Here is a 26,516-nt window from a genome sequence, read left to right as displayed (position 1 = left end):
ATAATTTCATAATAAAGTTTTGTAGAATATTCCAAATTTTTATCAAGTTCTCATCCGACACCCTATGCCAGGGGTTGGCAACCTTTTTTGAGTGAAGAGCCATTTTTGATCTAATTAAAAAAAGAGAGAGAGAGAGAGAGAGAGAGAGAGACTACGAAGAGCTGCACCTCAGCTCAAGCTGGGAGGAGGAGGGGTCGGCAAGAGTTTAAGAAATGGAATAGAGTGGGAAGATGTTTATTAAAAATATATATATTTTGAAATATTATTTATTACTACTAAAAAAACGTAACAAACATCCAATTAGGTACAAATTAATGTGACTTTTGCTGATGAACTTCTTGAGCGAGTCTCTCAACATCATGCGAGTATGTCGTAATTAAACATGCTCGCATTGTTCAGACAACGGTTTCTTGATTTATTTTTAATATAGTTCATGTTCAAAAATATTTGCTCCCAGAAATATGTCAAACCAAAAACTGAGAGAAGTCCAAACGCAAATATTTTCAAATTTATATATGGGTCTTGTAGGCTACTCCACACATCAAATACAATTTCGTCTGCATTTTAAACTCATCTATCGCCGTCCATTTGTGTAGAATTGCAAGAGCAGCCTTTTGCCTCTCCAAATCCTCAATATCAGTTTTAAGGCATTTTAGTCTTGCACTCCACATGTCCTTGATTTTTAAGTCCTCTTAACTCCATTTCAAATTGTGCTTCATGTGAGCTGTAAAGTTAAAGAACCGCAGTTACGTGTTAAAAGAGCTGCATGCGGCTCACGAGCCACGGGTTGCCAACGCCTGTCCTATGCTGACTTCTTTTCTTCCTGTTTGTGTGTTGTTTGCTGAATGACGTTTCCGAAGCAGCCATGAATCGACATATTTTTCTGGATTGAAGTGGGCCTACAATTTTAAGAAATAGTAGTGAAACTGTTTTTGTCATCAACGAAGTGCTGGTTGGGTTGGCGATCAGATTCATTTGTGAAAATCCTTGTTCATATTCACTCTATGAAATTGGTATCGTACTCAAGAGCGTTCATAAAATTCTTCAATTCTTCCGAAACTTTCTTATCAATTAGGTATCCCCGAAATCCACAAATTGCATCTCTTTTATTTAACTGTAACCTAATTGACAATTTTCTAACTTTGCTTTCACCAAATGCCAAAAATAGTATTTAGAAGGATTAATACCTTCGTTGTCCTCTTTTTCCGTCTCTCGTCATCAGTATTGTCACTAGTTCTTAAATTTGAATTTTTTCTTTTCTTTTTTTTTTTTTTTTTTTGAAACTGTCCAAAATATCGGTGTTATTCAGGTACTGTGACCATGTAAACAGAGATAGGAAAAATTTACGGAAAGATGTGGATCACGCACTTCTGTGAAACAACAGATGATTATTGTCGAGGTAAAAGAAAATCACATTTCTAATTCTCGAACGGGGCACTTACAGTTGATTCACAGAGGTGTCCAACCTACAGCCCGCGGGGAAAGTGAACTAAAACAGCATTTTAAATTTTGTTAATTATCAAAAAAATTCTCATTAAATGTTTTTTTCAGTAAATGTAATTGTGTATTGTACTTAATAAAATTTGAATATTTTCAATTTTACTTTTACATGCAAAAAGATATGGAAAATGTAACACACTAAAGAAATCTAACTTTGAATTTTTTTGAATATGGCCACTGTACGGGAAAAGGTTGGACACCACTGCAGTAGAAGGTGGGCCAGAGCCCATTGGGAATGCACCTTGATCTGCTCACTCTTGACTAGTGCGACTCCTCCGTATGTGAGACAGGTGGTCAGATAGGTTTTACCAGGTACCACTAAGTTGTAGAATGCTTTAGCTCTCTTAATTCGCACAGCAGGACTAATTGCCTGAAGGCCAGAAATGGGAACAGTGCGTACTGGGTTAATTCTCGCCTAATCTGTTCACTATATGAAAGTTTTCTTCGCTCAACAGAAAGTATTTTAAATGTAACTTCCAAGGGGGAAGTTGAAATAATTCACTATAAAAGGACTTTGTTAAACAGAGGTCCGATTGAGTAATTTAGAATTATAAAAATGGTTATACAGTTTTATATAGAAATATCTTAACAATAGACAGTAAAAAATGCAAATTTAGTTAAATAATTTTAAGCTTATTGGAATAGTAGGTAATCATGTGAAAAAAATTTACGGAATATTACAAATTTCGAAGTGCTCAATATCCAAATGTCACTGTTAATAAAGGTGCCGGTACACAGTACCATTGCGTACCATCCCAAAAAAAGGACCACACACACACACACACACACACACACACACACACACACACACACACACACACACACACACACACACACACACACACACACACACACAATTAGAATATTTGATTATTATGACAGCTAGGATAATTTTAAATACAAAAATAACTTACTGATATTATTAAACATTTTTCCGCCATAGGCTCCCTTGAATGATACAGCTCTATCAGTGAGTAAGTTTATAAATTCAACTCTTCCATCAATGTCTTCTCTTGGAATTCTGCAATTTAATGATAATGCTACAGTACTTTTGAATTTGACAACAGTTACACCAAGCAACAGAGATAATCTTATAAGAATACCATCTGAAGAGTCCATCTTTGGTGTTGCAAATCTGGATGTAGGATTGAATGAAAGTATAAAAGTAAGTTAAGATTGTAATATTGATTGTTATTATTGAATTCTTTCTGTTTACTGCAGATATATTTTATATGTACACACATTCTTCAAAAATCAAGTAAGCACTTGTTTTTTGAAGAATATTTGTGTAGCAGGTTTTCGTCAAGTTGATTCAGAAATGGTTATTATTTGGTTGGGGTTTTTTATTTATTTATTTTTTTTTTAGGAGCATTAGCAACTTAGGCCATATTGCTCTGGGGATATGCGGTGGTCATTCCCTGACCTTTCTACATCCTCCATATTTGGTGGTCACGGGCTCGAACCCCGGTCTAATCAAGAAGCGTGTGCTATGCACTGCTGCTCCTGCCCACCAGACTACGAAGGTGCCAGAAATGGTTGCAATAACACAAGGAAATTTTAGTATTTGAATACTCATGCAATATTTTTTTACATATCCTTTAGCACAATTAATTGATTATGTTAAAGGATACATTAACAGATATGAAGGTACATCCTCCAATTTAAAAATTCATTTTTACAGTTGTCGATTGCTGTTTTTCTTTATAATCTCATAATAGATGTTCTTGTTATTTTATTCAGGGACATCATATGCAGTGTTAAAATTTCTGAGTAACCAAAGTGCTCTCATAAATAAATGAGTTGTCTGATGCTCAACACTAATAGATAATATGCTAGTATTTTGGTTGTATTGAATACGAAATAAAGATGTTGGTTTCCAGTATCTTTATTTTTTTTAATTTAGCATTAGTAGAGGCATATGATGCAAGAAAGCAAGCTTATTCAGCATCAATCAGCCAAAAAAAAAAAAAAAAAAAAAACACCACTCCCATTCATTTCATCCCTCCGTTCGTTCGAAATACCTGTCCAGCTGAACCTTAAATTTGTTTAGGCTATCAACTTCCACAACAAGTGTTGGAAGTCTGGTCCACCAAGCAACTACCCGCTGACTAAAGGCAAATTTCCGCACATCTATCCTACATCTGTCTTTCCTCAATTTGAATTTATGCCCTCTCAGGTGATTATTCTGAGCAAGAGGAAGAATCCCATCGGCATTGAGCATGCTCAAACCATTCAAGGCCTTATACACCTCTATCAGATCACCTCGCGGGGGTGACTAATCTCTAGACACTGTAATTTGCAAAACTTAATCCTTGTGTACACCAATGCTAGGAGTTTAGTAAATAAATTTGATAAATTTGAGGTATTGCTCAAAACATCAAAGGCAGATATTGTTGGGATATCAGAGACTTGGTGTCACACAGATATAAGGAATGCAGAACTGGAATTTGGGGAGTACAACGTCTACAGAAAAGATAGACTGGATAGGAATGGAGGAGGGGTTATGCTATTGGTTAAGAAATACATAAAATCCAAGGAAGTGAAGCCAGTGGACATCGCTGGACAGTGCAGTGTCGAGTCAGTTTGGTGTGACATAAGCATTGCGAGATCAAAATTGAGAGTAGGAGTGTGCTATAGGCCTAATGACTCTGATGAGTATAATAAGAAACTGTACAGGGAAATAGAGTGGGCCAGTAAATCAGAGAGTCTTATAATGGGAGATTTTAATTTCCCAGATATTGACTGGAATTTGTGGGCTGGTCACTCACACACTAGCAAGGCTTTTGTGGATTTATTGGATGATTGTTTTCTACATCAGCATGTTCGGGAGGCAACTAGAGGGAGTAATACTCTTGATTTGATTATCAGCAGTGATTCTTCATGCATTAAGAATCTGCAGATAAATGAACCACTAGGTGGCAGTGATCACAGTGTGCTGAAGTGGGATTTACTCAAAGAGGTAACTACCATTAGGGGTAAAGGGAAGGGTTATTGCTTTTGTAAAGGCGACTACGATGGACTGAGACAGTATTTAAATTCTATACAGTGGGACCAACTGATGATGTTACCAACAGTAAATGCAAAATGGGAAGCATTCAAAGAACTTGTCTTGGAAGCTACTAGGCTTTACATACCAACTAAGAAATATTGTTCAAGGTTTAGGCCTAAATGGATGTCAGATGAACTGATGAGACATATGGCAGAGAAGAAACATGCATGGGATACATACAAATTAACACATGACACAGAAGCCTATGATAGATACAAGTTGATCTGTAACCAAGTTACAAAGGAGGTTAGGCAGGCGAAGGCAGATTACGAGAAATCTTTGGCAAGGGATGCAAAGAAAAACAGCAAAGAGTTCTTTACTTATGTAAACTCTAGAAGGAAGGGGATGAATCAGATTGGTCCACTTGATATCGATGGGTCAACTGTTGATGATCCTGCTCAGGTAGCTAACAAACTAAATGAATATTTTGCATCGACATTCACACATGAGGAGTTATTTAGCGAGGGGAAAGCCAGAGGTGTATTCAACTCTAGCAGTAAGCTACAGAATCTTGTAATAACTGAGAGTAAAGTGGAGGAGAAACTGTTGAAGATAAACACAAGAAAGGCACCTGGGGTGGATGGGATCTATCCAGTTATATTAAAGGAGGCAGCAAAGGAAGTAAGCAAACCCTTAGCCATAATTATGAGAGCTTCCTTGGACTCAGGGGAGGTACCCATAGACTGGAGATGTGCAAATGTGACCCCAATTCACAAAGGAGGATCAAAAGCTGACACAAGCAATTATAGACCTGTGAGTTTAACTTCTGTTCCAGGAAAATTAATGGAGGCACTAGTTAAAGAAGCACTGCAGGATCATTTAGACAAGACTTCAGTTATAGCTCGGACACAGCATGGTTTTGTTAAGGGGAAGTCTTGCCTGACCAATTTGATTGGATACTATGATGCAGTCACAAAGGAACTGGATGCAGGGAATAACTTTGATATTATATACTTGGATCTTAGAAAGGCTTTTGATACTGTTGCACATGGAAGACTGCTGCACAAATTGGAGCAGTGTAACATTGGAGGCAAATTGCTGCTGTGGGTAAAGGGGTGGCTGAGGGGGAGAAGACAGAGAGTGGTAATCAATGGACACTGCTCGTCGTGGACTAATGTTATTAGTGGAGTCCCTCAGGGCTCAGTGTTGGGTCCATTATTGTTTTCTGTATTCATAAATGATATTGATGATGGTATATCAAGCTTAATGTCGAAGTTTGCAGACGATACAAAGGTAGGCAGGGTTGTCAAGGACACTACTGACACTATGCTGCTGCAACAGGATCTGGAAAGGTTGAGCAGATGGGCTGAGAGGTGGCAAATGAAGTTTAACATTGACAAATGTAAAGTACTACACATGGGAAACAGCAACCCCAGAGCAATGTATCAACTCTGTGGTATTGCACTGACAGTGGTAGAGAATGAAAGGGACCTGGGGGGTGGTTGTGCAGGCAGATATGAAGTTCTCTGAGCAGTGCAGACGGGCTGCAAGAGTAGCTCATGGTGTATTGTCAATGATATATAGGAATTTTTCTAGCAGGGATAAATAAGGACGTGATTATTCCCTTGTATAAGGCAGTGGTCAGGCCACACCTTGAGTACTGTATACAGGTCTGGAGGCCTCATTTCAAGAAAGATGTAGAGCTGCTGGAACGAGTACAGAGAAGGGCAACAAGATTAGTGAATGGAACAAAGGGGTGCTCTTACGAAGAAAGGCTTAAGATTTGCAAATTACAGTGTCTGGAGACTAGGCACCAGCGAGGTGATCTGATAGAGGTGTATAAAGCATTGACTGGTTTGAGCATGCTTAATGCTGATGGGATTCTTCCTCTCGCTCAGAATAATCACCTGAGAGGGCATAAATTCAAATTGAGGAAAGACAGATGTAGGATAGACGTGCGGAAATTTGCCTTTAGCCAGCGAGTGGTTGGTTGGTGGAACAGACTTCCATCCCTTTTCGTGGAAGTCGATAGCCTAAATAAGTTTAAGGCTCAGCTGGACAGGTATTTTGAACGAACAGAGGGGTGAAGTGGGAGTGGTTTTTTTTTTTTTTTTTTGGCTGATGCTGCATAAGCTTGCTTTCTTGCATCAAATGCCTCTACTAATGCTAATGCTAAAATGCTAATGCTTTCTTCATAAGAGCAACCCTTTGTTCAATTCACTAATCTTGAAGCCCTTCTCTGTACTCATTCCAGCAGTTCCACATCCTTCTTGAAATGAAGCCTCCAGACCTGTATACAGTACTCAAGGTGTGGCCTGACCATTGCCTTATACAAGGGAATAATCACCTCCCTATCCCTGCTAGAAATATTCCTGTATATCATTGACAAGACACCATGAGCTACTCTTGCAGCTCATCTGCACTGCTCTGAGAACTTCATATCTGCCTGCACAATTAACCCCGGGTCCTTTTCATTCTCTACCACTGTCAGTGTAGTACCACAGAGTTGATACCTTGCTCTGGTGTTACTGTTTCCCATATGTATCAACTCTATGGTACTACACTGACAGTGGTAGAGAATGAAAAGGACTTGGGGGTAATTGTGCAGGCAGATAGCATTAGCATTAGTAGAGACATATGATGCAAGAAAGCAAGCTTATGCAGCATCAGCCAGAAAAAAAAAAAAAAAAAAAAAAACTTCCATTTCACCCCTCTGCTCGTTCAAAATACCTGTCCAGCTGAGCGTTAAATTTATTTAGGCTGTCAACTTCCACAACAAGGGATGGAAGTCTGTTCCACCAATCAACTACTCGGTGGCTAAAGGCAAATTTCTGCAAATCTATCCTGCATCTGTCTTTCCTCAATTTGAATTTATGCCCTCTCAGGTGATTATTCTGAGCAACAGGCAGAATCCCATCACCATTGAGCATGCTCAAACCATTCAAGGCTTTATACACCTCTATGAGATCACCTCGCCAGTGCCTAGTCTCCAGACATTGCAAAACTTAAGCCTTTCTTCGTAAGAGCAACCTTTGTTCCATTCACTAACCTTGTTGCCCTTCTCTGTACTCGTTCCAGCAGCTGTACATCCTTCTTGAAATAAGGCCTCCAGACCTGTATACAGTACTCAAGGTGTGGCCTGACCATTGCCTTATACAAGGAAATAATCACCTCCTTATCCCTGCTAGAAAAATTCCTGTATATCATTGATAAAACACCATGAGCTACTCTTGCCGCCCATCTGCACTACTCAGAGAACTTCATATCTGCCTGCACAATTACCCACAGGTCCTTTTCATTCTCTACCACTGTCAGTGTAGTACCAAAGCGTTCATACGTTGCTCTGGGGTTGCTGTTTCTCATATGTAGTACTTTTCATTTGTCAATGTTAAACTTCATTTGCCACCTCTCAGCCCATCTGCTCAACCTTTCCATTAGTAGAAGTTCCAGATCCTGTTGCAGCAGCATAGCATCAGTAGTGTCCTTACAACCCTACCAACTTTTGTATCGTCTGCAAACTTGGACATGAAGCTTGATATACCATCATAAATATTATTTATAAATACAGAAAACACTAATGGACCCAACAGTGAACCCTGAGGGACTCCACTAATAACATTAGTCCACGATGAGCAATGTCCATTGATTACCACTCTCTGTCTTCTCCCCCCCCTCAACCACCCCTTTATCCATAGCAGCAATTTGCCTCCAATGCCACACTGCTCCAATTTGTGCAGCAGTCTTCCATGTGCAACAGTATCAAAAGCCTTTCTAACATCCAAGTATATAATATCAAAGTTATTTCCTGCATCCAGTTCCTTTGTGACTGCATCATAGTATCCAATCAAATTGGTCAGGCAAGACTTCCCCTTAACAAAACCATGCTGTGTCCGAGCTATAACTGAAGTCTTGTCTAGATGATCCTGCAGTGCTTCTTTAACCAGTGCCTCCATTAATTTTCCTGGAACAGAAGTTAAACTCACAGGTCTATAATTGCTTGTGTCAGCCTTTGATCCTCCTTTGTAAATTGGGGCCACATTTGCACATCTCCAGTCTATGGGTAACTCCCCTGAGTCCAAGGAAGCTCTCATAATTATGGCTAGGGGTTTGCTTACTTAGATATGAAGTTTTCTGAGCAGTGCAGACGAGCTGCAAGTGTAGCTCATGGTGTCTTGTCAATTATATACAGGAATTTTTCTAGCAGGGATAGGGAGGTGATTATTCCCTTGTATAAGGCAATGGTCAGACCACACCTGGAGTACTGTATACAGGTCTGGAGGCCTCATTTCAAGAAGGATGTAGAGATGCTGGAACGAGTACAGAGAAGTGCAACAAGATTAGTGAATGGAACAAAGGGTTGCTCTTAAGAAGAAAGGCTTAAGTTTTGCAAATTACAGAGTCTGGAGACTAGGCACCGGCGAGGTGATCTGATACCGGTGTATAAGGCCTTGAATGGTTTGAGCATGCTCAATGCCGATGGGATTCTTCCTCTTCCTCAGAATAATCTCCTGAGAGGGCATAAATTCAAATTGAGGAAAGACAGATGTAGGATAGATGTGCGGAAATTTGCCTTTAGCCAGCGGGTAGTTGGTCGGTGGAAGACTTCCATCACTTGTTGTGGAAGCTGATAGCCTAAACAAATTTAAGGCTCAGCTGGACAGGTATTTCGAACGAACGGAGGGGTGAAATGGGAGTGGCGGGTTTTTTTTTTTTTTTTTGGCTGATGCTGAATAAGCTTGCATTCTCGCATCATATGCCTCTACTAATGCTAACGTAGTACTTTACATTTGTCAACGTTAAACTTCATTTGCCACCTCTCAGCTCATCTGCTCAACCTTTCCAGATCCAGTTGCAGCAGCATAGCGTCAGTAGTGTCCTTAACAACCCTGCCAATCTTTGTATCGTCTGCAAACTTGGACATTAAGCTTGATATACCATCATCAATATCAGTTATAAATACAGAAAACAACAATGGAACCAACACTGAACCCTGAGGAACTCCACTAATAACGTTAGTCCACGTTGAGCAGTGTCCATTGATTACCACTCTCTGTCTTCTGCCACTCAACCATCCCTTTATCCATAGCAGCAATTTGCCACCAGTGCCACACTGCTCCAATTTGTGCAGCAGTCTTCCATGTGCAGCAACAGTATCAAAAGCCTTTCTAAGATCCAAATATATAATATCAAAGTTATTCCCTGCATCCAGTTCTTTTGTGACTACATCACAGTATCCAATCAAATTGTTCAGGCAAGACCTTCCCTTAACAAAACCATGCTGTGTCTATATAAAATGCTAATTTCTATATAAAAATGACTATACATTTTGAAGATAGATTTCTAAAAATAATAACTAGGTTATTCTTTTATCTAGAAAATAAAAACAGATTTTCATTCTATGTGCAGGTCGAAGTGTTTAGATTTTCACTATTTTCCAAATTAACGACTACAGTGCATTTTATTACATTAAAAATGCAGAAACCGTAACTGTATGTTACACAGGAAACTTATAAAGACACTAATTTTTGTTTAAGTCTATATTTTAAAATGCTATTATTGTTACAGACCATGTTCATAATTGTAAAGATTTATTAAACATTCATCATTGAGGATGTAATGATTTTAATTCAGTTGTGATTGTTCAACAATTTACTTAGTAACAGGCAGAACTGCAGGGCTCAATAAGTTCTACATTGTATGTCTACTAATAAAATGAGATAAATTTACCTTTACAGTGAAACTTCCCTTTAACGGACAGCCATGGGGAACGAAAATGTGTCCGTTAGAGAGAAGTGTCCGCTAACAAGAAGTCTGAGGGAGGAAAAAAAAAAAAAGAAAGAAAGAAAAATCGTTAAACGTTTAATGTAAAATTAAATTAAAAATATATACAGATCTTGAACAATATTTTTGTAAATAATATACAATTACATACACAAGAGATAAAGAAAAATCATTAAACGTTTAATTTTAAATTATATACAGATTTTGCACAATATTTTTGTAAATAATATACATACAACTGTGCTATGCATATTATGACTTTATCTTATGAAAAATACATACAGTAATCACTTATTTTCTTCTGCACCTTCTTCCGGATGATAATTTTGTTTTCAACATTTGTTTGGAGTGAAGAAACCATCGAAAGTCCTTCAGTAAGATACTTCAGCGGCGAAAAAATTTTTAAACGATTGATTTGTATGAGCGCTTCTTCTATTTTCATCGGTGGTTCGTCGTTAATATGTTCTTCGACATAATGACCTCCTTCCATTTCTTCATCCTCATGAGGAACTTCTTGAAAAATATCGATGATAATGTAGTTGATATCTATAGCACCATCTTCTGCAGTGAGGTTCGAGTCTATATCTTTGTAGCCAGGGTCACTTGTAGCTGAAGTATCGTACATTATCAATAGATGAAGTTCTTGTTCTTCTTGGTGCTCCACATTGCTGTTCACAACTTCAATTTTTGCGTTTGAGAAGCCAGACTTTACAAAACAGTTCACGACAGTTTGTTTTCTAATTGCGTTTACTGAAGAGGAAATCCATTGAATCGCACCTAGGATGCTGATTTTCGTTGCAAGGTCACTCGCACATGTTACATCGTTCATGTTTGCAATGAGATGTCTTAAAACAGTTTTCTGTAGTGAAGTTTAAAATTTTTTATTATCCCTTGATCCAAGGGCTGACACTCTGCAGATGTGTTTGGTGGCAGAAAAACGATTTGAATGTTGGACAATTCAATGTGCGGGTGAGATGCAGCATTATCCATGAAAAGAATAATTTTTCTGTTTTGACGAATCATGTTTTGGTTAAAGTGACTTATCCATTCGCTCATGATATCTCGTGTCATCCACGCTTTTTTATTAGACTTCCAATCAACATTCAAGATTCAACTTTATGCCCTTGAAACAACGAGGATTTTGTGGTTTTCCTATAACAAGAGGTTGTTCAAAGTCTCCCAGCATATTTGTACACAATAGTACAGTCAAGCGTTCCTTAGAAATTTTTCCGCCCTGGCACTTTTCGTTTTTTAGACTCATTGTTTTTTCAGGAAAACTTTAAAAAACAACCCTGTTTCATCACAGTTGTAAATATCCTTAGCTTCAAAATCACAACATAAATCTTCCAATTTGACGGTCCACTCTGTTACAACCCCAATATCAACAGATCCACCTTCACCACTTACGGTTTTCCAAGAAATTTTATGCCGAGTTTTGAACTTGTCTAGCCATCCCACAGAAGCTTTGAACTCATTTACTCCCATAGATTTCGCAACCTCCAAAGCCTTTTCCCTAATAATAGGCCCATTAATGGGAAATTTTTTAGCACGTTCGCGACAAACCACTCATACGCAACATTGTCAATTTGAAGTCCAACAGTTTTCGGGAATGATTTTTGAGCCTGATCATTTCCATGTTGCCAAAATTGTTTGAGCAGTTCATTTTTTTTCCTTTAGGATGTCGCTTACCTGCGTCTTCCCGATTTTGAATTTTGCAGCGAGATTGCGAACACTATTTTTTTGCCGATCTTACGCATTAATGAGTTCGACTTTATCTTTTAAAGTTAAATGTTTACGAGAAGACATTGTGCACTTCACACGACACTGAACAAAACTGAAAACTGAAAAGACGAAAGGCTGACAAAATCCCCCCCCTTGCACACACCAAATTCATCAGAAGTTTTACACGTGCCTTAAAATTCTTGAAAAAGGGTTTAGAACCGCGACGTAAATCTTGATAAAATTCAGAGAATCGGAAATAGAAAATAAACACACGATTGAGGTAATACATGGAAGAAAAGTTACTAGAAAAAGGGCTGTAAGCTCGCCCGCTGTCCGTTATTGGGAGATCAAATTAAGTGCTAATCTAAACGAAACAGTGCAGATTGCCTGTCCGCGTCCGTTACAGAGAATGTCCGCTAGACAGAAGCTGCAAACACGTTAAAACCAATGGAGGTGAGTTGGGGAATTTGAAAATGTCCGTTGTAGAGAGATGTCCGTTAATGAGAGGTGTCCGTTAGGAGAAGTTTCACTGTATATTGTCTGTAGAATGCTTCAAAGCAGTCTTTGCACTCTCCAAATTTAAAATGAATATAAAACTAGTTTAAATGAATTCTTGCACCCGAAGAAATATTAATGATCCAATGCATCCCGAATTGAGGTAATGGAGCTCCGACCAGACCCCAAAACACATCAAACTACCACAAATAACTATGAGCAAAAGGAGACATTTTGTCAATTAATAAAACTAAGTGAAATGATTATGAAAATGATATAAAAAATTAAAATTTACTTTCCTTCCTTAAGCTGACAGGGCCTTTCAACACAAGTCATGATCACAGGATAGAAATGTGAAATGTGTGCATAATGCAATTTATAGAAAAGAGATTAGTTGTTCTCTTGGCACATGCATATAAAGGACCATGAATCTCAGGTAGGATAGGGGAGACTGACATTAATCGAGGTTTGGGGCAGTTTAATTTCAAGGGACTCTGCAGTTAGTAACTTCATGTAATTGTGTTGAATGTTAAAATTTTAGCTTCGTTGAATAAAATGATGTGACGTTCATTAACAGCATGAAAAGCTAATTCTGAAGCAGAAGAATGGGAAGCATGGACAGATGCTGAGTATTGCTTAACCCTCAAATCAAGGTGGATTGAACTGAGTGATTGTTTAGAACTGTATGAAGTTTTCTCATTGGCCTATACAGCATCAGCCAAAAAAAAAAAAAAAAAAAAAAAACATACACACTTCACCCATCCTTACCCTCCAAAAATTTGTCAAGTTCTTCTTTGAATTTATTCAAACCATCCACTTCCACAACAACTGAAGCCTGTTCCAACAATCAACCACTCACTGGCTGAAGGCAAACTTCTGCACAACTATGCTGCAACCATCCTTCAACTTAAATATATGCCCCCCCCCCCCCATGTGTGTAGTCTCAGCAAGATTAAGAATCCATTCTTTCAGTTTAATCAATCCATTCAAGGACTTAAACACATCAATCAGATCATCAGCACATGCTTGGTCTACAGAAGATACAATTTGCAGAACTGAAGTCTTTCTAGGTAAGAGCACCCTTCTGTTCCATTCCCTAATTTGGTTGCCCTTCTCTGCACCTGTTCCAGCAGATCTACATCCTTCCTAAAGTGAGGCCTCCAGACCTCTTCTTTTAGGAAGAATGTAGGAATACAATACTCAAGGTGCAGCCTAACCATGGCCTTGTAGAAAGGAATAATCACCTCCTTATTCCTGCTAGCAAAGTTTCTGCATATCACTGACAAATCCCCCATGGGCTGTCCTGGAAGCACGTCTGCACTGCTCAGAGAATTTCATATCTGACTGCATAATTACCCTAGATCTTTTTTATCTTCCACTACCCTAAGTGTAGTACCACACAGTTGATAAGTTACTCTGAGATTACTTCTACCCATATGCAGTACCTTGCATTTGTGAATGTTAAACTTCAACTGCCATTTCTGAGCCCATAAACCCAACCTTCCTAGCTCATGTTGCTGTAACTCACCCTGACTACTCATTAACCAACATTCATATCATCTGCAAACTTGGACATTAACCCTGATATACCTTCATCAACATCACTGATAAATAGAGAAACAAACAGTGGACCCAACACCAAACCTTGGGGGGGATTCCACTAAAACAAAGAGCAGTATCCATTGATTACCACTCTTTGTTTTCTCCCACTCAACCTGGTGCCTCCGTAGCCAGGTGGGCAGGAGCAGGCAGCAGTGCATAGCACATGCTTCTTGATTAGACCGGGGTTCAAGCTCATGACCACCAAATACGGAGGGTGCGGAAAGGTCAGGGAATGACCACCGCATATCCCCAGAGCAATGTGGCCTTAGTTGCTAATGCTCCTAAAAAAAAAAAAAACCAAAATCTCCCACTCAACCATCCCTTTATTCATAGCAGCAACTTGCCCTTGATGTCACATTGCTCCAGTTTATATAGCATTCTTTTATGTTCAACAGTATCAAATGCTTTCCTGAAATCCTTGTATATGATGTCAAAATTATTTTTTGCACCCAGTTCCTTGGTCACTGTATCATGGTAACCTATAAGATTGGTTAGATAAGAACTCCCTTTAACAAATCCATGCTGTGACTGCAGTATAATTACATTCCTGTTGAGATGGTCCTGCATTACTTTTTTAATCAGTGACTCCATTATTTTACCTGGAACAGATGTTAACCTAACAGGTCTGTAATTACTCACAGATAATTCATGTAACCTTTTGAATTCATTTATGTCATCTTCCTTTAGGAATCAGTTATACATTCACACATCTCCAGTCCATAAGGACGTCCCCTGAATATAAAACCTTGCTTACTCATTTGCTGGTGCTCTTAATGATTGGATGGATTCCATCCATACAAGGTGCATTTTTTTATGGTCAACTTCAACAGTTTCTCTTCTACTTTCCTTTCAGTTGTCACAGTTATTTAGCTCCCCATTGGAGTTTGCTGAACTTCTAGAATCACCTCCCCTAAAGAATTCCTCATGTGTGAATGTAGATGCAAAATACCTATTTAATTTGTCACTAACCTGAACAGAGTTATCAAAAGTTAACCCACTGACATGAAGTGGCCCATTGTGATTCAGTCCCTTCCTTATATTGTTAATATAAGCATGGAAGTCTTTATTGCTTTTTTTTTTTTTTTTTTTTTTTTTTTTTTTTTGCATACTTTGCCAGAAACTTCTGCAATCTGCCTTGGCCTGCCTAACCTCCTTTATGATATGATTACAGACTAATTTATATCTAACATAGGCTTTTGAATCACCTGATAATTTATATATATCCCATGCACTTTTCTTCTCAGCCACATGTGTCAGTAGTTCATCTGATATCCATTTAGCTCTAAGCTGTGAATAGTATTTCTTTGTTGGTATGAAAGCCTAATAGCTTCTTTGATTACTTCCCTGAAGATTCCTATTTAGAATTTGCTGTTGTTAACATCAGTTGGTCCCAACTGCACAGAATTTAAAAACTGTCTGAGACCACTGTAGTCACCCTTATGAAAGCAAAAGCCTTTCCCTTTACCCCTGACAGTAATTATATCTTTAATTAAATTTTGCAGTAGTACACTGTGATTGCTGCCGCCTGATCAGTCTTTTGCCTGCAAATTCTTAATGCCTGTAGAATCACAGATCAAGAGTATGCTTCCTCTTGTTGCCTCTGTAACATGCAGCTGTAGAAAACAGCCATCCAAGAAATCTACAAAAATCTTGCTAATGTGTGAGTGACTAACCCAGAAACCCATTCAAAATCTGGAAAGTTAAAATCCCCAATTATAAAACATTCTGATTTGCCTATAATACACTCCTACTCTTAATTTTGTTTTCCTCGGTGCTTTGCTTAAGTTCTGCAAATTGTAGTGTCTGGAAACTAGACACCTGCAAAGTGATCTGATTGAGGTGTATAAGGCCTTGAATGGGTTAGGCAAGCTGAATGCAAATGGGGGTTCTTCCTCTTGCTCAGATTAAGAACCTGGGAGAGGGCATAGATTCAAATTGAGGAAAGAGTTGTAGAATAGATGTGCAGAAATTTGCCTTTAGCCAGCGGGTGATTGATTGGTGGAACAGCCTTCCATCTGCTGTTGTGAAAGTTGATACCCAAAATAAATTTAAGGCTGAGTTGGACAAGCAATTTGGAACGAATGGAGGGTGACAGGAAGGGTTTTTTTTTTTGGCTGATGCTCCATCGACTTGCTTTCTTGCATTGTATTGCCTCTGCTAATGCTATATATATACATATATATATGTTTTTTTAAATGAAAACCCCAAAACGGGAGGTAAAAAAAAGAAGCTATAGTACTTAGTACCTAGTACCGTGCTTGGGTTGGAGGTTGAGAAGACAAAAGAAGATATTTGTTGACATTAGACTTTAACTTCTGTAGACTGTAATTTTCAGGAAATATGTATGAAGGAAGGTTGTTCCAGAAAACAGTAGTTGAATGAATAAACGAGGAAGATGAAAAGTTGGTATTCTGTGAGTTTGAAGTTGGACAGTAAATGGATGTTGGCTGGTGGCGGCACATGTTTAGACTGTTTTGAAAGAGAGGGTGGGAATTATAGAAGCCAATTCAGAAGAACAGTGCCCATGGAAGTATCTGTAGAAAAGGCATGCAGCAGAAACAGTATGTCTATGAGACAGCGAGTGGAGAGACTCTGTTAGAGAGGAGTCATTAATTAACCTAACTGCCCTCTTCTGAATGGAATCTAGAAGCCTGAGAGAGGTTTTGGGAGCACCGCCCCAGATGTGGGAACAATATTCCATGGTAGGGTGGATTTGTGATTTGTACAGAGTGATCAGCTGTTTAGAATAAAAGTAACGCCAAGAGCAAAATAGAAAACCAAGTTTTTTAGATGCAGAGGAAGCAATATTTGTAATGTGCTTGTGCCAAGAGAGATTAGAAGTCAGGGCAATCCCCAAAAGAGATATATCATTTTGCTTAGAAACTGGAGTGTCACTAAAGATAAGCATAGGAGCAGAAGAATCCTTTTTGCAAGATATAAGACAAGACAGATAAGAGTTTTAGAAGGATTGAAATCAACTAAGTTGTCTTTGTCCCACTGGAGATCGGCATTTAAGGAATTGGTAGCGGATATTTGAGAAGTTGAAGTTGATTGAGCAGGGCAAGGTTTCTCAAAATGGAAAGTGGAATGCAATGTACCATCATCAGCAAAACTATGGATAGGATTTCCAGTCAATGGAAGAAGGTCATTAATATACAAGAGGAAAAGAGAGGGGGGAAGAACTGAATCTTGGTGATCTTCCTTTATCAATCAGTGATACATTCACACATCTCCAGTCCATAAGGACCTCCCCTGAATATAAAACTTTGCTTACCTCATTTGCTGGTGCTCTTAATTATTGGATGGATCCCATCCATACAAGGTGCATTTTTTTATGTTCAACTTCAGCAATTTCTCTTCCACTTACATACAGGTAATCATCACCAGCATTAGTGGAAAAGTTAGAAGACAGAGAGCCATCTACCATCACCCTCAGTGAGCGATCAGAGAGAAAACTGGATAACCAATTACAAAAAACAGTTGGCAAACCATAAGATGGAAGCTTGTTTAGGAGACCTTTATGCCAAACACGATCGAAAGCCATTGAGATGTCTAGAGCAACTGCTTGTTTCACCAAATTTTCCCATTGAACTTGTCCATAAATGAGTAACATAAGCCAGAATATCACAAGTGGGTCGACACTGATGGAATCCATACAGATGATCATTGATCAGACAGAAGGTTTCTAGGTAGTTTAAGAGTTGGTGGTTAATTGATTTCTCCATTACTTTAGCATTAGCATTAGTAGAGGCATTTGATGCAAGAAAGCAAGCTTATGCAGCATCAGCCAAAAAAAAAAAAAAAAAAAAAACCCACTTCCACTTCACCCCTCTGTTCGTTCAAAATACCTGTCCAGCTGAGCCTTAAACTTATTTAGGCTATCAACCTCCACCACAAGAGATGGAAGTCTGTTCCACCAACCAACCACCCGCTGGCTAAAGGCAAATTTCCGCACGTCTATCCTACATCTGTCTTTCCTCAATTTGAATTTATGCCCTCGCAGGTGATTTTTCTGAGCTAGAGGAAGAATCCCATCAGCATTGAGCATGCTTAAACCATTCAAGGCTTTATACACCTCTATCAGATCACCTCGCTGGTGCCTAGTCTCCAGACACTGTAATTTGCAAAACTTAAGCCTTTCTTCGTAAGAGCACCCCTTTGTTCCATTCACTAATCTTGTTGCCCTTCTCTGTACTCGTTCCAGCAGCTCTACATCCTTCTTGAAATGAGGCCTCCAGACCTGTATACAGTACTCTAGGTGTGGCCTGACCATTGCCTTATACAATGGAACAATCACCTCCCTATCCCTGCTGGAAAAATTCCTGTATATCATTGACAATACTCCATCAGCTACTCTTGCAGCCCGTCTGCACTGCTCAGAGAACTTCATATCTACCTGCACAACCACCCCCAAGTCCCTTTCATTCTCTACCACTGTCAGTGTAGTACCACAGAGTTGATACGTTGCTCTGGGGTTGCTGTTTCCCATGTGTAGTACTTTACATTTGTCAATGTTAAACTTCATTTGCCACCTCTCAGCCCATCTGCTCAACCTTTCCAGATCCTGTTGCAGCAGCATAGTGTCAGTAGTGTCCTTCACAACCCTGCCAACCTTTGTATCATCTGCAAACTTGGACATTAAGCTTGATATACCATCATCAATATCATTTATAAATACAGAAAACAATAATGGACCCAACACTGAGCCCTGAGGGACTCCACTAATAACATTAGTCCACGATGAGCAGTGTCCATTGATTACCACTCTCTGTCTTCTCCCCCTCAACCACCCCTTTATCCATAGCAGCAATTTGCCTCCAATGTCACACTGCTCCAATTTGTGTAGCAGTCTTCCATGGGCAACAGTATCAAAAGCCTTTCTAAGATCCAAGTATATAATATCAAAGTTATTCCCTGCATCCAGTTCTTTTGTGACTGCATCATAGTATCCAATCAAGTTGGTCAGGCAAGACTTCCCCTTAACAAAACCATGCTGTGTCTGAGCTATAACTGAAGTCTTGTCTAAATGATCCTGCAGTGCTTCTTTAACCAGTGCCTCCATTAATTTTCCTGGAACAGAAGTTAAGCTCACAGGTCTATAATTACTTGTGTCAGCCTTTGATCCTCCTTTGTGAATTGGGGTCACATTTGCACATTTCCAGTCTATGGGTACCTCCCCTGAGTCCAAGGAAGCTCTCATAATTATGGCTAAGGGTTTGCTTACTTCCTTTGCTGCCTCCTTTAATATAACTGGATAGATCCCATCCACCCCAGGTGCCTTTCTTGTGTTTATCTTCAACAGTTTCTCCTCCACTTTACTCTCAGTTATTTCAAGATTCTGTAGCTTACTGCTAGAGTTGAATACACCTCTGGCATTCCCCTCGCTGAATAACTCCTCATGTGTGAATGTCGATGCAAAATATTCATTTAGTTTGTTAGCTACCTGAGCAGGATCATCAACAGTTGACCCATCAATATCAAGTGGACCAATCTGATTCATCCCCTTCCTTCTAGAGTTTACATAAGTAAAGAACTCTTTGCTGTTTTTCTTTGCATCCCTTGCCAAGGATTTCTCGTAATCTGCCTTCGCCTGCCTAACCTCCTTTGTAACTTGGTTGCATATCAACTTGTATCTATCATAGGCTTCTGTGTCAAGTGTTAATTTGTAAGTATCCCATGCATTTTTCTTCTCTGCCATATGCCTCATTAGTTCATCTGACATCCATTTTGGCCTAAACCTTGAACAGTATTTCTTAGTTGGTATGTAAAGCCTAGTAGCTTCCAAGATAAGTTCTTTGAATGCTTCCCATTTTGAATTTGCTGTTGGTAACATCATCAGTTGGTCCCACTGTATAGAATTTAAATACTGTCTCAGTCCATCGTAGTCGCCTTTACGGAAGCAATAACCCTTCCCTTTACCCCTAATGGTAGTTACCTCTTTGAGTAAATCCCACTTCAGCACACTGTGATCACTGCCACCTAGTGGTTCATTTATCTGCAGATTCTTAATGCATGAAGAATCACTGCTGATAATCAAATCAAGAGTATTACTCCCTCTAGTTGCCTCCCGAACATGCTGATGTAGAAAACAATCATCCAATAAATCCACAAAAGCCCTGCTAGTGCGTGAGTAACCAGCCCCCAAATTCCAGTCAATATCTGGAAAATTAAAATCTCCCATTATAAGACTGTCTGATTTACTGGCCCACTCTATTTCCCTGTACAGTTCCTTATTATACTCATCAGAGTCATTAGGCCTATAGCACACTCCTACTCTCAATTTTGATCTCCCAATGCTTATGTCACACCAAACTGACTCAACACTGCACTGTCCGGCGATGTCGACTGGCTTCACTTCCTTGGTTTTTATGTGTTTCTTAACTAATAGCATAACCCCTCCCCCCTTCCTGTCCTGTCTATCCTTTCTGTAGACGTTGTACTCCCCGAATTGCAGTTCTGCATCCCTTATATCTGTGTGACACCACGTCTCTGATATCCCAACAATATCTGCCTTTGATGTTTTGAGCAATACCTCAAATTCATCAAATTTATTTACTAAACTCCTAGCATTGGTGTACACGCAAGTATACCTGCACCTGTTTCTATTCTTAGCTACCCTAACACAACCCATGTGTTTACTTGTACCGCAATGGCTCCCAGCAGTCTCTGAAATACCATGCATCTTGTTTTTCAGGCTTCTGCTCATTCTAATAGAAGCAGTGCAAGAATCTCTTTCACCTCTGCCAGTGGCTACTGTCAATCTATTGGTCTTTGTCTCCCCCCAAGCTAGCAGTTTTCCGACCCACCTAACACTGCCTCGATAGCATCATCAAATATTCTTGCACCCTTTCTATTTAAGTGTATCCCATCCCTGTAGAAGCAATCTCTCCTGTTAACAAGTACAGTCCAGGCTGAAAAAAATTCTACCCCTTGAGCCTTGCACAATCTTTCCAGGGCCGAATTGATCGACAAGGCTCTCATCATATACTCCCTCCTATCGTGTCTGGACAGAATTGCAGACACTTTCAAATTCAACCCTAATTCTCGGCTTTTGTTCAACAGTGACCTGTACTTTTTAAGTAATTCTGCCGGTCTCCTACTCTTAATATTATTAGTGCCAACGTGTACAACTATATCACCTTTTGTGCCCTTAAAAGATGATATTCGCTCTACAACGTCATCAACCTTTGCCCCTGGCAGACATACCCTGGTCCTGTTCCACCTATCTTTTTTACAAAGCATGTTCCCTGTTTCCCTGACAATAGAGTCACCAACAACTACTAGTTCCTTCGGGACCAGCGCATTCTGCCTTGGGGGTTGTCTCTGTGTCACGCGATGCCCAAGTGCAAGCTCCGGCGTTGATGTGGGCAGCTGAGAGCTTGATGGGCCTCTCAATTTAGTTCCTTCGAGGGCATCCACCCTGTCCTTCAAGCTCTCATATAGGCCCACAAGAACGCCGAGTTGTTGCCTGATATCGATACACTCCTTGCATCGCGCACACACAAAGACATCCCCCTTGGCAGTATCATGTCCCGTACCCGATTGCTCTGCAAACATCAAGCAAACAGTGCATTTTATAAGGCTGTGAGTCAGAGGACAACTGCCCCCCCTCAGTTCTGCTCTGAGCCACAGCACTTCCATTAGCTTGAGCCTTTTGCTTTGCTGCTCTGGTCTGAGTCATGATTCTATTAATTTATTAATTAATTATAATTAATTATATTACGTTCGTAATCTAAGTCGTTATATGTATTTATTTAAACGTACAATTTAACTGCTAACGAAGTTCAACTAACGCTATCTAGTACGGTATAACTATCGTATCACAAAGGCGGGAAAATTACGAACGGTACCGGAGTTGAAACACGTGGAAACCTTTACCGATACTTTTATGCAATTACAAGGCCGAGTAAAGAATAAATACACCAAATTAATCAAAAAATCACAAACTAATGTTATACTACTAAATTTAAATCAAAAGTTTTAGAAAAACAATAATTTCAAATCAATAAATAAGAAAAATCCACTTAGCGGCTTGGAACACGACCGTCTCTAGTAGCCTCGTCAGCAGACTCGAAAAGTCTGCTGACGAGGAAGAGTAGAAGTTTTTTTTTAGAAAAACTTTAGAGTTTTTCTAAAAAAAGACTTTCTACTCTTTAGAAAGAGTAGAAGTAATTGCAATGGAACAATAATTGGATGGGAGGGATTTGTCACCCTTTTTAGGAACTGGCTGGATATGAATAAATTTCCAAGCAGAAGGAAAAACACCTTTGGAATAAGAAAGTGAAAAAAGGCGGCAAAGAACAGGAGTAAGTTCAGGAGCATAGGTTTTAAGAGCAAGTGGAGAAATACCATCAGGACCTGGAGCTTTCTTAGCATCAAGATTTGTCAAAATCCTTCTGACATCCTTTTGACGGAAGACCACAGGAGCCACTGAATGGAGCGTGTTGGGAATGGTAGGAGGTGTTTTACCAAGATCATTAATACAGGAGTTGGAAGGAAATGGGATGCTAGCCGGTCAGCTTTATCCTTGGCTGAAGTGACAACAGAACTAACTGGTTTTGACAGAGGTGGGAGCCGAGATGGGTAAAAGTTGCGGCCAATAGCTTTGGCAAGAGACCAGAATGCTCAGCTACAATTAGGGCAAGAAGCAAGTTTTATACTCTTAGCCTGTTCAAAATCTAGTTCGGACAGATTAATAACTGCTTTACAATTGTTGCGAGCTTTGGTGTAGACAGAAAATGAAACTGAAGAATTGGAAACAAGCTAATTATGATATGCAACGTTCTTCTCTTGAACAGCCTTAGCACATTTATTGGAAAACCAAGGTTTAGATAAAGGATAATATTTTAAAGTGGAGTGTGGAATAAAGGATTCCATTCCTACAAGGATAATTTCACTGACACGATCTGAGCAAACATTGACATCAGAAATTTTGAAACAGTAAACCAACCAAGGAAAACAAATCTTGCAGGTCATCCCATTTTGCATTCCTGTAATGCCAAACAATACGAGATTGGGAATACTCATGAGGTAAAGGCTCCATTGGAGAAGAGACAATCACCAAGTTGTGATCTGAGGTTCCTAAAGGACCACTCACTTCGACCATATACTTAGAAGAGTTGTTTGTGAGAAAAAGATCAAGCATGTTGGCTGTATGGTTAGGATTGTCCGGTATTCTTGTAGGTAAATGAACAATCTGTACAAGGTCATTAGTAATTGCAAAAGCCTCAGCATCTCGACCACCTGGGTCGGAGTGACTAGAAAAAGGAAGCCAGCTGGAGTTGTGAACATTAAAATCACCAAGGAAAATTACCTCACTGTTAGGAAAGTTGGACTGGATAAAGTCAAGTTGCAAAGAGAGGAAGTCAAAGAGCTCCAAGTGATTAGTGGAGTTGGGAGAACGGTAGAGACAACAGATGAATTTGACACAATGAGGTAGAGAGATTTTACGCCAGAGAAGATCGAAAAGAGGAGATTCCAAATTACTAAGTCTCTGACAGGGAATATCAGAATGGACAAGTACCACCTGTACTTGTCCATTCTGATATTCTCTGACAAGTACCATCTGACAGGGAATATCAATATGCACAAGTACCACCTTTGAGGCAAAAGGAATAATTTGGGTAACTGAGATGAGCAGTAGTTGAATCAACCTGTAGTGGACTAATGTTATTAGTGGAGTCTCTCAGGGTTCAGTATTGGGTCCATTATTGTTTTCTGTATTTATAAATGATATTGATGATGGTATATCAAGCTTAATATCCAAATTTGCAGACGATACGAAGGTTGACAGGGTTGTCAAGGACACTACTGACACTATGCTACTGCAACAGGATCTGGAAAGGTTGAGCAGATGGGCTGAGAGGTGGCAAATGAAGTTTAACATTGAAAAATGTAAAGTACTACACATGGGAAACAGCAACCCCAGAGCAACATATCAACTCTGTGGCTACACTGACAGTGGTAGAGAATGAAAGGAACCTGGGGGTGGTTGTGCAGGCAGATATGAAGTTTTCTGAGCAGTGCAGACGGGCTGCAAGAGTAGCTCATGGTGTATTTTCAATGATATATAGGAAATTTTCTAGCAGGGATAAGGAGGTGATTAATTCCTTGTATAAGGCAATGGTCAGGCCACACCTGGAGTACTGTATACAGGTCTGGAGGCCTCATTTCAAGAAGGATGTAGAGATGCTGGAACGAGTACAGAGAAGTGCAACAAGATTGGTGAATGGAACAAATGGGTGCTCTTATGAAGAAAGGCTTAAGTTTTGCAAATTACAGTGTCTGGAGACTAGGCACCAGCGAGGTGATCTGATAGAGGTGTATAAAGCCTTGAATGGTTTGAGCATGCTCAATGCTGATGGGATTCTTCCTCTTGCTCAGAATAATCATCTGAGAGGGCATAAATTCAAACTGAGGAAAGACAGATGTAGGACAGATGTGAGGAAATTTGCCTTTAGCCAGCGGGTGGTTGGTTGGTTGGTGGAACAGACTTCCATCCCTTGTCGTGGAAGTTGATAGCCTAAATAAGTTTAAGGCTCAGCTGGACAGGTATTTCGAATGAACAGAGGGGTGAAGTGGAAGTGGTTATTTTTTATTTATTTATTTAACTATTTATTTTATTTTATTTTATTTTGGCTTATGCTGCATAAGCTTGCTTTCTTGCATCATATGCCTCTACTAATGCTAATGCTAACCGATAACTGAGATTCTGTTAGAAAAAGTACATGGGGTTTGGCAGACTGCAAGTGGAAATGGGCATCGTTGAGATTAGAATTGAGGCCACGTTTATTTGTGAAATGAACTAGAAAGTGTTGGGAGGTTTAGATCTTTTTGCAGATAAGCTTGCTCTATTAGTTTGACAATTCACAGTGTATTCAATATTAAGAAAATGTGGGAGGATATGCTGTATAAAGTAATGAAATTTTTGGATATGGTGTCACATGGTAAGAATATACCCAGATCCTTGACATAACGTGACCTTGACAATGCCCCCCCCCCCTGTATACACACTACTCGGACTCCCTCCAGTCACTGTCTGGCAGAGTAGAGGTAGTAAGATTATACACTAGCTGATCCAGAAGCCTCCTAAAGAGTTACCAATAGGTTTGGTCCTGTGTACTAACTAGTGGCTGGCCTACGAATTCCGTTTTAGAGCTGTACCCTTGAAATGTAAGGAAGATTGGATCTCACCATGATGTTCATCATAACCTCAAAAGCATCAGTCATACTGCACGATGGAAGAGATGGGGAAAACCGGAACTTAGCTCTGAAGACTAAACATGGGTTCCACCACTTCAAGCCTCCCTGACTGTCTCACCATTGCACAGGTCACCCATGTCAACTGGATGCACTGCCTTAGATTTAACATGGTTCTTAACTAAGATCATAACTGTTCTACCCCTGCTATCATGTCTGTCCTTCCTGTATATATTGTACTCCTCATTCAAATTCAGCATCACTTATGACTGAGTGACACCATGGCTCTGCTATCCCTATGTTTGCATTTGATGACTTAATCAGTACTTCAAATTCGAGTTTATTTACAATGCTACTGGCATTAGTGTACATTCAAATACAGTAATACCCCGAAGTTACGCGATAGGTGGGTCCGACGAAAACGCTCAAGTCAAATTCATGTAAGTCGGGGTACAACTTTGCATATAAATACATATAAATTTTGTTTAATTGGGACCAAGGACTAACAAAAACACTAGTTTAGAAGAAAAATATTTAATAAAATTGCAGTTCTTTATACATATTAATACAAAATATGTATTAAAAAAATAAATTTAGTTACGTAAAAAAGTTATTTCGATGTCAATGGCTTCATAAAATCTAACAAATTCGTCTGACAACACAGCGCCTTCTTTTTTTCATGCAGAATTTCTTCATAGCAAGCTACGAGTAATTTTTTTATTCCTTGCTTTGTAGCTATAACGCGTTCTTCGTTGGAGTCTATGTTTTCTGAAATTTTTAAGCCCTTTTCAATTAAGCTGAGACCTTCTGTCAAACTTACAATTGTCATGTGCTTTTCTGGTGGAACTGGGTCTGAAGTGTCGGATACTTCAGTGACGTTTTGCTCACGCATCTCTATGAGTTCATTCATTGTCAGCTCCTGACTATGTGAATCCAACAGCTCGTTGACATCATCACCATTGACTTCCAAATCTAATTGCCTGGCAAGATTAACAACTTCTTCTATCACATGAGCGACATGATCAGTTTCTGGCGTTGTTTTCGTCTCGTTTTTGAAAAAAAATGGACAAAAGTTTCTGTTTCAATGTTTTTTTGTGAATTTTATCCCAAGATTCTTCAATGATTCTTACGGCATCTAAAACACTGAATTGTGTCCAAAAGTCTAACAGATATCTCACTATTTTGTCTCATAGCTTCATTCAGATGTGCAAATGAACGCCTCGTGTAG

At 39.4% G+C, this 26,516-nt stretch overlaps 1 protein-coding gene across 1 annotated transcript in view; it reads left to right on the top strand.

Annotated features, from left to right (window-relative positions):
* The window catches only part of LOC150088768 (calcium-activated chloride channel regulator 1-like), a 179,671-nt gene that overhangs the window by 73,440 nt on the left and 79,715 nt on the right, over positions 1 to 26,516 (top strand). Inside the window, exon 8 of the mRNA XM_090370317.1 lies at positions 2,444 to 2,665. Coding sequence (XP_090226443.1) covers positions 2,444 to 2,665 — 222 coding nt within the window. The remainder of the gene's footprint in view (positions 1 to 2,443; positions 2,666 to 26,516) is intronic.

Source organism: Mastigoproctus giganteus, chromosome 3, assembly GCF_048544385.1.
Source record: "Mastigoproctus giganteus isolate SK-2022 chromosome 3, ASM4854438v1, whole genome shotgun sequence".
Classification (NCBI taxonomy): Eukaryota; Metazoa; Arthropoda; class Arachnida; order Uropygi; family Thelyphonidae; genus Mastigoproctus; species Mastigoproctus giganteus.
Note: the sequence above shows the minus strand (reverse complement) of the source record. Positions and strands in the feature narration are given on the sequence as shown.